The 16,547-nt window shown below is 41.3% G+C and overlaps 1 protein-coding gene across 8 annotated transcripts in view; it reads left to right on the top strand.

The window, feature by feature from the left end:
- LOC104306868 (protein TUNAR) overlaps nt 1-9,557 on the top strand; it is a 192,869-nt gene extending 183,312 nt beyond the window's left edge. For all 8 annotated transcript variants that reach the window (XM_054161884.1, XM_054161882.1, XM_054161885.1 and 5 more), the window contains one exon: nt 7,203-9,557. In XM_054161884.1, coding sequence (XP_054017859.1) covers nt 7,203-7,388 — 186 coding nt within the window. In that variant the 3' untranslated portion in view covers nt 7,389-9,557. The remainder of the gene's footprint in view (nt 1-7,202) is intronic.
- Nucleotides 9,558-16,547: the final 6,990 nt, after the last annotated feature.

The following is a 16,547-nucleotide window of genomic DNA, read 5'->3' as shown; positions in this document are numbered from 1 at the left end:
GAGCCTCCTCTTCTCCAGGCTAAGCAACTCCAGCTCCTTCCGCATCTCCTCACAGGGCTTGTGCTTAAGACCTCTCACCAGGTTTGTTGCCCTTCTCTGGACACATTCAAGTGTCATAATGTCCTTCTTAAACTGAGGGGCCCAGAAGTGGACACAGGACTCAAGGTGTGGACTAACCAGTGCTGAGTACAGGGGCAGAAGGACTTCCCTGCTCCTGCTGGCCACACTATTTCTCATGCAGACCAGGATGCCACTGGCCTTCTTGGCTGCCTGGGCACACTGCTGGCTCTTGTTCAGCCAGCTGTCAACTAGTACCCCCAGGAACCTTTCTGCCTGGCTGCTCTCCAACCACCCTGACCCAAGCCTGTAGCACTGCATGGGGTTGTTGTGACCAAAGTGTAGCACCCAGCACTTGGACTTGTTAAATGTCATTCTGTTGGACTCTGCCCATCTGCCCAGCCTGTCAAGGTCCCTCTGCAGAGCCCTCCTAACCTCTAACAGATCAACACCTACCACTAACTTGATGTCATCTGCAAACTTACTCTATCTCCTTATCCAGATCATCAATAAAGATACTGAGCAAGATGGGGCCCAGCACTGATCCCTGGGGGACACCACTACTGCCTGGCCACTCTCTAGGCTTGGCCCTCCAGCCAGTTCCTAACCCAGTGCAGCATGCTCCTGTCTAAGCCATGGGCTGACAGCTTGGCCAGGAGTTTGCTGTGGGGGATGGTGTCAAAGGCCTTGCTGAAGTCCAGATAGACTACATCCACAGCTTTCCCCACACTGAGGTCAGGCTGACACAACTGGAGTTTTCAGGTTCCTCCATCTGCCCCTTCTCATGGATGGGCATCATATCGGCCAGTTTCCAGTCATCTGGGACCTCTCTGGTGAGCCGTGACTGGTGGTAAATGATGGAGAGCAGCTTGGGCTTGTCTCTCTAATTTTTCTCCTACATGATCTAACAGTATTCTTAAACATATCTACAGTTGCCTCCCCCTACTTTCCAAAGGTGATATACCCTCTTTTTTCCCCTTAATTCCTTCAAAAGATGCTTACCCCTTCAGGCTGGTTGCCTTCCCTGTTGGCTCATCTTTTGGTACTTTGGGATACCCTGTTCCTGTGCCTTCAAGAGTTCCTGTTTGAAGTAGGTCCAACTGCCCTGAACCCCTTTATTCTGTTTTCTGGCAGGTCTTTTCTCAGGTATTCTGATTTCTGCTATGGATTAATTTACACTCATTCCATTTCAATTCATCTACTGTTCATATATGTTATACAGAGCTTGTGCAAACTGCTGTGTCTGAATGAACTCTTAGTGAAGCACATGGACCCAGAGCTACTCCTGGCCTTATCTTGCATTTACCTGGTACCTTTCACTTCCCTGAAATCCAGCTCTCAAAACAAATGCAAATGTGTGTCCCTATGCGTATCAGTGCTTCTCTGAGCAGGATCTTGACTGATAATGTATTTTGTTAGTAGAGTTTGAGAGGACTGTCCAAACAGCACTAGGATCAGAAGTTGATACTAAGTCATCATGGAAGTGAGAATATGGTAATATAATCCTTAGGAAGAGGGCTGCTGAAGACCCCAAGATTGTGCTAAATTGGCCTTTCTCCCAGGGATCCCTAGCAGCACTGCAGTGTCCACTTAACAGCCCTGCTCAGCACCTTGCTTGGGAGCTGTCTGGGACTTGGGCTGTGCACCCAAGTTTCCCAAGTCTGCCCTTGGAGGAAAATGAGGTCAAAAGATCTTGTTAGGAGGAAAGGAACAAAACTCCATGTGACTGATAATTGAGCGAGGTTAAATCCTTGAGGAGCTTTTTCTCCCTTCCTAGTAAACCAAGCACTTTGTGTGATAAGGGAAGATGTCAGCTCCAGCAGCACCTGAACTCACGCTCTGCTTTGTGTGATTTCTGTGCCCTCCTCAGCTTGCTAATCAAAATAAGTTTTCACTGTTTCTTATCCCCAGAGGGTAGAACTATCCTCGGAAAATTAAAGCTTTCTTATCTCTTAATGTGTCATCACAACTAATAGCCTGGGGTCTGTAAACAAGTTTAAATATCAAAACAGTTTGGCTGGTGATTGTGATTATGGATTAAGAATACAAAATTTGTGCTTGCTGATATTCAAGTTGGGTTGACTACAAGGATTCATATCCTAAGCTGGTGTAAACAGAAGTGGTTCAGCTGGACTCAGGGGCGGGAGACTGTTTTGTACCACAGGAGTTATCTGACACTGGAAGCTTTACAGAAGTTTTCATGAAGTGTCAGGTAACACATGACAGCATGGGGTTGATCAGGAGAGGTGATGAGGGCCCAGGCAGAACCTGAACTGTCCTTCCCTCCTCTGACTTCCCAGAAGCATTGCTTCTGCTGGCTGCCCCCTCCACTAGCAGCCCCTTTTGGGAGATCATCAATAATGACTTGGAAGGGAAGTGATTTAAGATTAAAAAACTTCTTCAAGAGCAAGTCAAGGGGCCCGCATATTCACGAGCTGGCAGATGTCAGGGCAGGTACCTCATGAGGGATGTGCTTCATATCTTTTATGTGACAAACATACTGCAGTAGATTCACAAATGTGTGCTTTCTGCTGCCTCTTCCAAAGTTCTGCCACTGAGCCACCACCTTTAGTTCAGCCACTGCTCACACTGCGAGCAAAGAAACAGGTAAGGATTATCTCCTTGTGCTAGAAATGCTTTACCTGGTTCACCGTACTGTCTGCAATGACAGTATCACAGTATCACAGTATCACAGTAATGTGCAACACGTCCCACAGACTTGGGGAGGTGGAGGTGGGAGTGTTTTCTAGCACTATTGGGTTTGAAATTGTTGATGTTAGCATTTCTGTCTTTTGGAATTACTTGTGGGGCCTCACTTCTGTTACGTATTTTACTGACGTTGGCTAGGCAGTTCTTCAAAGAATCCTACAGAGGAGAAACTGAGGCAAAGAGAGACTAAGTGGACCTCCTATAGATATATAAGAAATCAGCAGTAGTGCAAGGAGTGTCCTAACCACTGAACTGACCTTCTCCACTGTAAAATGCAGAATACATGGAATACATGAATAGCTTATTCAAATGCATATATTTTCATAAGGCTGATGTTAGGTTAATGATGAATCTTACAAAATGCAGTAAGAGGCAATACTTTTGATGTGGCAGAAAACTGCTTTCCTAATGAAGTAGTCATTAAGTAAGAAGGATGATTATTAAGGAAGTGGTAAATCTAGTGCTCTCTGTCCATCTTATCTCAGCAGTTCTGGGTAAGGAAAAGGAGAGTTTCTGACAAGTATTAAGTCCCACCAAAAAAATTATAAAAGGAACAATGTGTCTTAAGAATCTTAAAAATATGAAATAATGTCAAATAAATGAGGTCAGCTTCCAGAAGAGGATAATAAAGGCTGAAAAAAGGTACCCAGAAAGCCAGAAGACTTTTCTATTCTCTTAATTGGGGCAATTGTACTAAAACTGACAGCAAATATTTTCCCAGTAGCAAAACAAAAAAACCCAAACAAACAAACCCAACAAAACAACAAAACCCCCAGACAGCCAAAATGCTGCTCTGAGCATGAGATCTGTGAAGGTTAAAGGCTTGAGTCTGACTTTAGGAGACTGCTCCTCTTCTCCCAAGGTCAATTCTTAAATATGGAGAAGTAATTTTGATTCCGGTCTCCTCACAGTTCAAAGTCAATGCTCACCTTGATTTCAACAGTGCTATATTTGGCAAAGTCCTAATATAATTGTGTTTGGTCCTAGTTTGTCCTGTTTGAATGTTAAATGCCTCTTAATACCAATACCATTGTGCACACTTTCTCACAGTTTAGGTGACTGACAAAATAACGAGCAATGAAGACCCACTGGATTATCCTCTCCAAGGAAACTAATGGTGCCAGTGTCCTCTCTGCATGTGTTTTTGGACTTTTACTTCAGACCAGCTTTTTTCTGGAACCCTACTGAGATTTCTGTCAGTGTTTTTTATAGCACATAGAAGAAACTCCTGCGGTCCACCTTTGGGTGTAATTTCATCCCAAAAGGATGCAGTTCGTGCAGTCCTAGGCTAGATCATAGCATTAGCCAAATATAGCACATAGGCATGACTGAAGCAAGAGAGATGATCTTCAACAAATCACACTGTGCATCAGCCCATGTATAAAGTATTGACTGCTGTTGCCTCCTTGTTGTTCCTTCATGTTCATCATGTCCTGGTCACTAGCTTATCTATGTATATTTCAATGCATCATACTGAGGACCTCCTCCCTCAGTTAAGGCTCTTTAGTGGGACAGAAATAATCTGTCAGCCTGAGTCACAATGATAGTGTTTGAAATTGAAAACACTCAGTATCTCCTTGCAAATAATTAAACCTTGCAAAGAGGAGAAGAATGATTGCACAACCTCAGAGCAGAGATTATGTTGCCCAGGGACCTCCTCTCTCTCAGTAACTGGTAATGGATGCCTGGAAAGACGTTAATAACAAGGCAAGGATGTTGTGGCACTTGCCTAGAATACTTTCTTAGTTTCCAGAAAATTCACAGCTCAAGGACTTCCTAAGACAGACACTTTGTCTTTATATCTAACAGCCATTTAAATGCTTTTCTTTTATGAATTACTTAGCTATTTTTTAGATTTATGTTAATTTTGGTATCTAGCATCCTGCAGGAAAGCATTCAACCTTTATGCTGCACAGTTTGGATGTACTAAGACTGGGGATATTAATAAGAGGGGTTCAAATGCCCCCAAGCTTTCTCTGCTCACATTAATTCTGGAAAGCAGTTTGTCTAGTGCATGTAGTGCAGAGACACCATGCCAAAGTTAAGAGTATCAATGGATGCAGTGCCTGTACAAGTTCTCCCAGCTAGGATACTGAATTGCTCTGTGCATGGGATGAAGAGATATCTGTGGTACCATCTCTAGCTTTTTCAGCACCAGAAGGACTTGACCCATGAGATACTTGGGTATGACCATATTTCTGTGCGAGCCACAGTGCTGAACCAAGAGTCCCTTGTGGGAGCCAGACAGAAAGGACTTCACACTCCACTCAAATTCTTGTGTTATAAGACTGGGATTCTATTTGCAATTCCACTTGATTTTTCAACCAAACAGTGAAATGCAAACTTTTGGCCAGAGGGAAAGCCTCCCAGTTACTGAAGGGGAAAAGAACATGATATCCAAATGACTCATGGCTTTGTGGTTGAACTAATGGCTATGTGCCATGGCTTGGGATGTGGCTTTGTGGTCTGATGCCACACAGAATGGATGTGCTTGTGCTGTGAGATTAACACAAATGGTTCTGAGAAGAGTTCCCCTGTGACTTCCTAGAGCAAATTTGCTTGTTAAGATACAACTGTTTGCATGGTGGCAATGAGTAAGATAGGGAGGGCACCTGTCAGGTGCAATCAAGGCCTCCTCTGGATAGCAGCTGGAGGCAAATATGACAAAGCCCTTCTGCTGTTAGAAGAGGTAGGTCCTGCTGGACTTAGGAGTGGATGTGGCTGGAGGAATTGTGGGGATCATGGAATTTCTGAGGGTTGGAAGGGAACCTGGAGAGGGGCAGCAGGAGCCAACACCTCTGGAAGGTACCTGGTGCCTCTGAAGCTTAGCTCTCTTGGGGCAGGTTACTCAAAGACCTGCTAGATGAACATGCTGTGATGTCTGAAGCAGTATTCCCAGAGGGCTGCTGGTGCGCCCTGCTCCTGCTAACTTGCATCTGCCACGAATACCTTCAGGTTACTGACTCACTTGCACATTTTTTCCTCTGAATCACTTGGTGACGCTAAGGTGAAGCACAAAAATGCTAATGAAACTAAGTATAAAGTCTAGTGGCACCTCTGCAGACCTGTGCTTCTGTCTCACTGTTAATCACTTGTACCTGCTGGAATTCAACCACAACACCTGTTCTAAGAAGTTGCTGGAAGTTATTCACTGTTAAATAAGAACAGTTTAGAGATGTGATAAAATGTGGGTGGTTTTGTCTGAATTCTCTGTTTGTTCTTTCAGTCTATCCATTGCAGAATTTCCTCACCACTCCCACTCCCATCCATCCTTTCAGTACTGTGTTCAAGGCTCCTCTCTGGTAATACCTGTGCAGGTGGTAGCTTGTTCTCTGGGACCCCTCATCACCCAGAACTTCCACACTGAATGAGGTCTAGTGGGTTTGCTCCTTGGTGCCTCTGCCCTCTTTCTCCTCCAACCAAATCTCTCCTATAGGCAGGAGCTGTTGAGGTTTTTGTTCCTGCAGCAGAAACATCATGGTATTTGGTTTGCAGCTTGGGAGAAAACAGCAGAGCATTACCCGAACCCAGCTGTCAGTAGATCAGTTTCCTTTGGGAAACCAGCCAACCTTTTTCAGTTTTGTGGGGAACTCTGGTTTACATGGGGGATTAGATACACAAATAAATATAATTTATTCATTTCTAATTTGAACAATCAAATGCTTACCCAGGTCTCTATCCCCATCTGGAGGAACAGGGGAGCTTCTTTGTGGCTCCAGCAGTGCTGGGAGTTAGGGCTAGTCCTAACTTAAAAGATTCTTCTGAAAGAAGACTCTTCCTTTTTTGAGCAGTTCCAAGGCTAGGGCTGCTGCTCGGGAGATGGCTGTATTCTCCCTGCAGGCAGATCGATACATTTCAGCTCACTGCACTGCAAGTAACTTTTCATCGTACACTAAGAATGAGGAAAATAAAAGCTAAGATGGATGTTATTTTGGTCTTGCTTTTATTCTGAATTATTTATTAGGAAGTCGCTGCTGTCTGTCTTCTTGTCAGGAGACAAAGTGCCTTTGTCTTTGGTGATTTTTTCCTATTAGAAAGAAATGAGGTTTTCCCAACTTAATTTCCCTCACTTACTTGCTTCTTTGTACTGAAGTGTAAATCTACGGCCTTTTGAAAGTGATGAGATGGTCTCCTGCAGTCCTAACGTTCCCCCTGACACTGGTGGAGTCCCACTTCGTTGATACATTTCTAAGCAGTTTTATAACAACACTGCAGATGAGTTATGTGTTATGAGTGATCGCTGGCACATAAGAGAGTGTTATGGAGGGTTGCAAGTAGTCTAAAGGCTAGATGAGCTATCATTTAAATTAAGCATTTACTAAATAGTGAAAATGCTAATCTTTTGAAATGGAAATTCTGTAATTAGCTTCACTATTTGTATGAGTTTGGAAACTCAAACTAACAATCATTGTGATGTTTTTCTTTTGAAATTATAGGTTATCCTGAAGGGGAGGATAAAGAAACTGGCCAGCAAGATGGTAATCACTAGTGGAAATGAAGAAGATAAAGGCAATCAAGAAAAGGAAAGTAAAGAAGAAACCATCTTGGCAATGCTTGGAATTATTGGGACAATTCTGAACCTCATTGTGATCATTTTTGTGTATATTTACACAACGCTGTAAACTAGAAGGCAAATAGACCAGATAAAATGGCCATTAAGAGTGATGACAAACATTGCTGACTATTGACAAGTTGTTTAATCAGAATTGACTCTGTATTATATTAACACATCATAAAAGCACTGCCTGCAGGCAGCGAAGGCTGAAGCACAATTAATTGAACAAGACTTTTTCACACAGTAACAAGCTTAACTCTTCTGTCCTGCCCTCTTCCTTTCAGTTTGGGGGAAAATGACTGCAGTTATGTAAGCTGTAACTTTGAAGAAATCCACCAGGGACATGTTGTTTTAACACATACAAAAAGAAAAAAAAATAGGAGGGAAAACAAAAAAGGGGGGAAAAAAGTGGGGGGAGGGGAAGAGAAAGAGAAAAGCAAAATAAGAAAGAAACTGTACACTATATAGAATTAAAAATGTATACTGTATACTCGCAAAGACTGAACTCAAAGATAGCTTCATAGCACAGATCACATGTCTGTTAGGTCAAATGATTCTTTTTTTTCCTCTTGGTTTTTGCTTTTACTTACATTGAATGTGACAAGCTTTTTATTTAGAATGAACATATGGTGCAATCTTGAAAAAAATTATTCCATTGAACAAGGTCTGCCCAAACCTGATAAAATGTTGGGAGAAATACGTTACATGGTTATTCTTCCTTTCTCATTTGCTTAACATCTGTGTCTGTTCATACCAATGTTTATAAATATATATTTTTAATAAATGTGCTATATTTTTAGCATGAACCAAATATTTGGAGACACTTGTATTCATGCAGCTAAATTTTGTTTGATGAAGTGCCCTTTTTGACAATGGATGTTATTTTTCTCAGCAATTATACAGCAGTCTTGTCTGCAGCCCTCTCACTGTGGTCTGAAGCAAGCTTACATCATGCTCATATGCATGACTTGAAGTTGGAATGTCAGCTGAAAAGCATTGCTGCTTAATATGGGAAATAGCGAAAGATTGTAAGGTGACCTTTGGAGACTGGTTGCAGAAAGAAGGCTCTATTTATAGTTGGTGGGTTGTGCTGTGTTTTGCTTCTTAAAAAAAGAAGGCAAATGAAAGGAATACTGAGGCATCTCACAAAATACTACACTCTGAGTGCCTATATTTAGAGAAGCGAGTAGTGCTTCATGCAGCTGAAAAGAGAAATGTAGAGTGAGTAGTGAGGGGCGTAAGTGAAATACAGACTGTAAATATGGAATATATTTTAAATGTGAGGAACATTAACCCTTTAAGCTTCTCTGATGTGCTTTAACTGAGGTTGGTGTAATGAAATTCTCTGACTTGTGTTTTTGACAGGAATGTACAATGATGGTGATCACCATTTTTCTTCAGAATTCAGTACCTATAAATATATGAAGCATTAAAAATATGAGACCTCAATTCTGCCTCAAGCTGCCTAAGTACATTGCCCATTAACTCTGACATATCCTCTTTAAAAATAGGTCAATTAATTGTTTACTGACTTGTGGTTTGGATTGCATCCTCAGATGCACAAGAAGGATTGCTGTTGAAGTGAGCTGGAGATGTAAAAATTTCATCCTACGGTCTCATTGATTTTTGTAATCAGTTCTGTCTCTCTGGACTCGGTAATGAGCTTCCCACCGTTTTCCAGAGGCTAGGTCTGGTCTCAAAAATACCAGAATTTCATTGCATTGTATTAAAGCAAGCCTGGAAAACCTTGAGGGACACCTCTCGTAAATAGAAGCTTTTAGTCTCTTGTGGTATCACGTATTCAATAACAAAGCCATTAGGAGAAAAGAAAAGGTCAGTAAATAAATTAAAATTAAATCCACTAGAAGGATTGAAGGGAAAAAAAATAAATCTCATTTTAATGAAAACATGACAAGGTGAGCAAGGAGAGAAAATGAGCAGAGATTTGAACAAACAGAGAATGGCACAGAAAGGTGCCCAACACACCAGCATGGTGGAGGAAACATTTGTGTTTGGATGGTGCTGGTAGAGCTACAGGTTTTGGAGAGGATGTGAAAGATCAATGGCACAGTTGAGTGGAGCTGAGCAAGGCTGGTAATGATCCTTAATTTATAGTTAGTTGTCTCTTCATTCCTTAGAATTAACAGTTCTGGTTCATTTTATTTTTATTCTGAATTGAAAAGAAAAATGGCTCAGATATATTTGACTTCACTCTGCCTTTTTATTTTTCTCTTTTTTTCCCCCTCTTTTTTCTCCCCTGGTTAAAATCCTGCTGGTGACTGCATGTGGAAATGTCATTGGTATTCATGTCCCAGAGAGCACCTGCCTATACTCCAGGCATCTGGGTAACTTCAACCTGCCTCTTGCAGTCGCAGGATCTTCTCTGCAGATATTTCTCTTGAACCTCTCTTCCTTCTCCAGCAAATACAGAAACGATCAGCCCAAGGCTCATAGTCACCTTCTAGAGGGGAAGCCTAGGAAAACGCAGTGTCTGAGTTAAAAGATGAGCTCTGATGCCCACATTTCTTTGCCTCTCTCTGCATCAAACAATTATATTTTTCATCTTCTTGTAGGCGTGAAGCTGTTTAATGAATGAAAATTCATTAAGTACTTCTATTGATATTACAACTTAAAGCTCTGCATTGTAAAACAATACATACTGCTCCCATCCCCTAAAGTTAAGCAGCAACTTCTGCTGCTCATCACAGTTACAGTCCTTTAGACATGGGCCAGTTATCTTCACACTGCAAATAGTCCAAACTCAAATGTAGATCAAAAAGTCTAAGGACTCTGTGTTTACTCTGCCTTTCTAAGCAGAAAACCCATTAGGGGAAGAGTTTCCAGCTGTGGGTGTGCTGTACTTTGCCTGATGGTCTTAGTGTAGGCAGTGTGACCAGGTGCCCACAGCCCTGCGCTGTCAGCAGCCATGTGCTGTGTGCTTCGCCACTGGGTTTTTATTGCAGTTTGAAATATGAAAAAGGTTTATCCCATTCCATAAAAACTTTAATACTTAATACTTTAGTTTTACAGGTTTCTTTTTCACAGATAGTTCTAGAAATATCCCCAGGAAAGTACTTCTTAAGTAGATTCATTAAGCATTCATTTAAACAAAAATGAAGTATTTCCTTGGAGAGCAATTTCTTTACCTTTTATTCAGTATTTGTGAAGATTGATATAAGAGAAGTATGTTTTCAAGAATGACTGTGGAAGGGAAATGTTTTATACAAAGATCTGAAGGTATGCCTACCCAGACAGCCACACACAGGCCTTCTTTCAGCTGAATGCCAGCTGAAGCCAAATTACCTTCAGGCTTTTTTATGTGAACAGTTTTCAGCATGCAGCTATTAGAAATATTCAGCTTGGTAGCATATATATCATGGATACCTTAGAGTCTGTAACAGCACTATAAACACTTGAATAAAACATCTCATTACAGGTGCTGAATGGTAAGTCTGCTTTGGCAAGGAAAAAGTTGATAGTTTCATTTTTGTTTTGACTTGTAGGTAATGCAAATAGTTTCCAAAGTAAACTTTTAAAAAATAAATATTCCATTAGTGACAGAAACTTTCATGTTTGCATTTGAGTAGAAGGAAATTAATAGCCAATATCTTAAGATATGAAAATATCACCTTTTGTTTCTGTCAGCTAAGAACTAATCTATGTAGACTGACGGTTTGTTATAGGAACAAAAAATACTTTCCTGAGGTGACAGGAAGGTGACATTCTCCCTGTTAGTGTCTGGTGTGTTGTCTGATGGGTAAAGAAGACTTTCAAGAAAGAAGATAAAACTATTTAAATCACATTGTGCACACAAAGAAGCAAGGAGAAAGAAGAAAGATAGGCTATCACTCTCATCGCTGGTTCCTATAACTGCCAATGAAAATTCATCATTTCAGGAACCATGTCCTCACACAGGAATACATCTTCTTGTGTGCTGGATGACAGGGCAGCTTTTTCAGTTATCTACTTTTTGCTCCTTCTGCTTTCATCTCTGCAGCAGTGTTCAGCTCATTGCACCTGAGCACAGTTTTCAGAGGCACCCAGCCTGGGAGCCTCTGGGATCTGCTGTTTTGGTTTATTGCAGTGTAAAGTTCTACTGTGGAGCACAGTTTTATTATTTTAAGGAAAGTCAGTAATCATCTTCATGTTATTGCCTGATAATCCAGGAGATACTTTGCTGGTTGAATTCCCAGACTCTTCCCTCCCCTGGCCCACAGGTAAAATTTGGATTCGGTAGACAGTGAAATACAAATAAAAGCTTCAGTTCATTGTGATAAAACTTAAGTATGAAGCATTGCTTAAGTCCAAGTGTCTTATATTTCTGTTTAATCTCTACCTTGGAGCTCACATTAAATACACTAAGTCCTCATCCATGTCAGGAGGTCTCATCATTTCCAAGTGGGAACTGATATTTCAGAATGCATTGTGTCATAAGCTGGGAACTTGGCCCAGTGAGGGAAACAGGGATAAAAATTAACTAAATTAAAATTCCAAGAAGGCAGCACTGCAGAACCTACTAATTACATAGTTCAAGGTTTAGCTGGAGTACTTTGTTTCTGGCTAGCCAGTATTTTGGAGAACAAAAAATACTGTTCCTTGGAAAGCTGCTGGGAGAAATATGTCTAATTGAAAGAAAGAACCTCACTGAAAATGTTTCAGCAGCAATTTCCAGCAGCAGCCTTCCAAAGAAAGCACTGACCAGGCCTCTGAGAGACTTTGGTTTGCTTCCTAAGAGTACTTTATCCAGTCCACAAACAGACCGCACATGTATGTTTACTGAGAGGCTTCGTCTTCATTAGACCAGAATGTACAAATGTACAAAACTAACAAATGGTACATTATGCAGAAAAAAACCCCAAACAACCAAACACAAAAAAGCCCTGTTCATCTTTATTTCCAGCAGATAACCTGCAGGGACCCTGCAGAACCTGCACTGCCTCCATGCCTGGCTGTGCATTTTGGAGGCTCTTCCTGAAGAGTCTTACAAACTCATTTTCCTCGCTACTGATCCAAGGGAAACAAAACCTGTTCAGCATGGAAACTTCCATGCCAGGCTGATATCTCACATCAATCCTTATGCATTTGTCTACATATGAACCATCTGGTATCTAGTAAGACTCTCTTTGTCTTAAGCATTAGATTTGCTTGTTTGCACTTCACCTGAGAACTCAGATGGTGAAAGGCAATTTATAGGGTTGAAAGCACCCAACTGCTTCCAACAATACAAGTTTACATAACGTAGCTGTTAGGTAGGAAGGTGTCAGTTCATCCTGAAATATGCCTGTGCTGTGCCATGTGCAGTCCTCCATGTCTAGTCTCTCACTGAAAGAGAATCCATGACTGCAGAGGGAGTGGGTCTGGGCTGTAACTGGCTGCCATGGCAGGGTTTTGTGCCAAAGCTTGGATCCCAAGACAAGCTTAATAGACTAAAAGGATATGCTACCTTGTTCATGGAAGGTACTCAGCTGTGTTCACAACACTGTGATCCCTTCTTCTGCAACCAGCACAAATTCAGCAGAGGATGATCTATGTACCAATCCCAACTCTCTTCTTGACAGCTGCCGAGCTTCCTTCCCCTTGGGTGAATAAAACAGCTTTGGGCTTCCCTAATCTTCTAGAATAGGGAGGAAAGTCCCTTCTGCACAGCAGACATAGCAGCAAAAGCATCCATTTCTTGACAACAAAGTCACTTGCCTGGAATGCTGATAGTGACCCTTCCCTCACTTTTCACATTAGGAAATGCAAGTATACTATCTGGTCTCTGGCTTCTCCACAGGCTGTCACCAGTTAGACTCAGGTAGACTTGTTCTGTGATGCTCAGACTTTGTTATACTCAAATGCCTCCTGGAACCAGGTCTCAGGAATAGGGTCTCACCATAACAAGTCTTTGGCATCATCAGTCTTTGGCAGCAAGGACTTAACAGACTAGCATTTGCAAATGACACCAGCTGTGAGCCATGGTGAGTCAGAGACGGTGCAGAGGAGGCTGACTGCTTTCCACAGTACGCACTTAGCTTCTTGAGGAGCAGTGGTACTGTGGTGCATTGGTATTGATGGTGGGTAAACGTAACAAAATGTTTGTGTAGCAGTGGAATGATTTCTCACCTTTAGTTACTGCAACTTAATGGGAAAGGCTTTATAAATAATTCTGGCTTTGCCAGTTTAAGATATGGATTAAAATTTACCAGATGTGTTTTCAAATTTTAATGTGCTGCTTTTTTTCCCTCTAAGAATCAATTCAATTTTAATTTTCCAGATATTACTCTTATTTCTGTTTTTCAGATACTACTCTTATTTCTGTAATAATGATGCCGAATGTAAAAATGTTGGTATTGGATGCATAAGAATGGAGATGACTGTCAATGTTTTATTAATTTTCGTATTGTGAGCAGAAAAAGATAATCAGTGGTTTTCTTTGCATGCAGTGTACATTGTTAGTAGTATGTTTATGATAATATGATACCATTATTTCTGGAGCCTAAAGGAATTCTATGGAACAAAGATTCATCATTTACGGTTGAGCATTTTCAAACAAAAGTCAGCAAGCAGAGAAACATACAAAATGTTTGCCTTAGCTACATGAAAACACTGTCAGATATACACATTTTCAGAAGATTCAGACTCAAAAGTGAGACTGCACAACTCTCATCCTTACACTCCCGCTGACATTGTATAGTACATGCTGGGTCATAACTTAGATGATAATTCTGCTAAGGCTATGCATGCACATAACTCAAACTAAGGGGCTAAGTTCCTTTACAGTTAATGCCATATGAATATGTATTTGCAGGCTTGGGGCACTAGCTGACAGCTGACAATTCAGCTATAGCAACAATGCAGCTATTCAGATAGGGAAAAATATGAAATTTCCTGTACCATGAGATATTTGTCATATTGACTTTATTTTCAGCTGATCTGTTTGAGATTGTATGATTGATGAGAATGATGCTAAAGCCTGCCTAATATAACCAATGAAAGAGTCAAGACAATGGAGGAATATTAATTCTATATCTTGCATCAGATACTAGGCATTTCCCTAAACTGCTTCAGAAAAATCTTAGTGATGAATGTTTTATATTTCCCTTTATATGATTCACCATCAGCCAGCACACTAACTCATTAGTGGCTTTAGCATATTTCTATTTGATTGTGTAATAATATTTATGTACAGTTTCACTGAGCTGCGCAATCACTATCAAATGGACTTTGCATCCTTTGTCACTTTTAAGTTTTTTAAGCCTCTTTCTAGTATATAAGAATAAAAGTATAGCCACATCCTTTGAGCAACATGCTATTAGGCAAACCTCACTACAAGTTTAGGTAGAAAGTAAGCATCTATCTGTATAAAACAGGGGGTCATGTCTCAAGCCCAGTCATATGGCCAGCCCAAAGTGACACCAATACTGTTTGGAGTTATACAAGATTAGGTTCTTTTGATTTTAGACAAAGAGCAATTGAAGTATTGCACCACCTTTGCAATTTACAGAGGAAGAAAAAGAATCCGATGACCACAGTGCTCAGCTCCTGGCTGACCTTCCACTGTGGGGTAGCAGCCCTCAGTGTACCCTGACAGACCAAGTGCCCAGTGCCCTTTGTGCTTGATGAAAGGCAGTAATACTCAGGCAATTCATTTTCCAAACTGATATATCTGTTACTAATGTGCCTGGTTCCATTGGTGCAAAGGCGTAAAGCCACACCAGAGCTATTAGCATGGCAGCAGCCAAATACTGACACAACTCAATAAAGAACCCATGCTGTTGTGTTCGGGTGTTGAAACACCCAACCTTCAGGCTTTCCTACCACTGCTGTGACTTCCCATTATCAGAAATGCTGATAAAATGTTTTCTCTACAGGCTGAGTATTTGTCATTTTTTGAAATGGTGTTTGACCTGAGCTGATGAAAAACCCTCAGCATTTCAGAGACTGTCACAGCATGGCTTTTAGAAACATCTGTTTGTTGCAAATTGATTTTATATGTTCTAAACATGCTTTGCTTTGGCTGTTTTCTTTTCCTTAATAGAAAATCAATTTCAGATTGAAAAGTTGTTTCAGATTAAAAAATATATATATATATATTCCAAAACCCTGTAATATTTATCCAACATTTCCCCTGAAACTCTGTGGAGAAAAAAACCAAACCAAAACAATGTTTTTGCTGAATTATTATCTTCTCACCAAAAATTACCTGAATTCAGACTGTCTCAGTCATCAGTAGTCTTTGCATATGTGATAGAAGCTATCAAATAAAGATTCCTGATATTTTAGTTTCTCAGCTATGTGTTCCCATCTCTCCACTTTCACAAAGATAGACTGTACTTCTTGGGACCAGCAACAAATCCCACAACTCTTGTGCTTTAACCTCAGCTTCATGGTTTCCCCCTGAAGCCACTGTCCTCTACACATGGGATTCAAACTAGAGGCAGTGTCCAGGACGCAGGACCCCTCAGTCCTGTCTCCCTTTCAGCACTGATCCACACTGGGGATGCTGTCCCACAGACAATGCAAGCTGCTCAAGAGGCCGGGCCAGCTGCAGCAGGCTGAGACTGGCTTATAAAACTGGCTGTGTGAATCAGAAGAGTACTCAGCACTGAGTGCTTTCTTGGTCTTCATTTTGCATTTGGTTTTATCGGTCACTCATACATTTTTCATAAACTGAGACCACCCTTTACTGCATAACTCTTGTGCGTCAGACTACTTCTCCCATGAGTTTTGGGAGCACTAAAGTGAGGCTGAAAGAGAGAGGCTAAGTTGTCTGCTTGTCGTTGACAACAGTGTAGCAAATCTTCAGAGGTACAAAATTCAGCCGGGATCACATAGCAGCCCCTTCCCTGGGTCTGGCTGTTGGCCATGTTGTCCCTTGTGCTCTCGGTGGGGAGTGAAGGGAGCATGTGCATTTTTCCCAGTCTAACTGAGTTACATGCTCAGCTGACTTTGCTGTGGTGAGAGCAACTATGGCAAAGGCCAGGGCGTCAGGGGATCATGGCTGGAATTTGATACGCTGCTGTTCAACGTCAAAGTCGGGCTGCAGTTGGTCACCGCCTCATGCTTCCATGGAGCTTATCTGTCACCCACTGGTACCAGAGCTCCCCATTTCATGCTACCTAGGTTATGATTTTAGAAGAAAAGCTTGTTACATCTTTGTTTGTCAGTGTGTTTTTTTAAATGCTATACTGAAGAAGCAAAAATAAAGAAATGCCTACCATAAACCAGAAAAGGAGCCAGTGAT

This window comes from Dryobates pubescens, chromosome 5 (assembly GCF_014839835.1).
Source record: "Dryobates pubescens isolate bDryPub1 chromosome 5, bDryPub1.pri, whole genome shotgun sequence".
NCBI classification, from domain to species: domain Eukaryota; kingdom Metazoa; phylum Chordata; class Aves; order Piciformes; family Picidae; genus Dryobates; species Dryobates pubescens.
The sequence above is the reverse complement of the archived record's forward strand: the minus strand, read 5'-3'. Positions and strand labels throughout refer to the sequence as shown.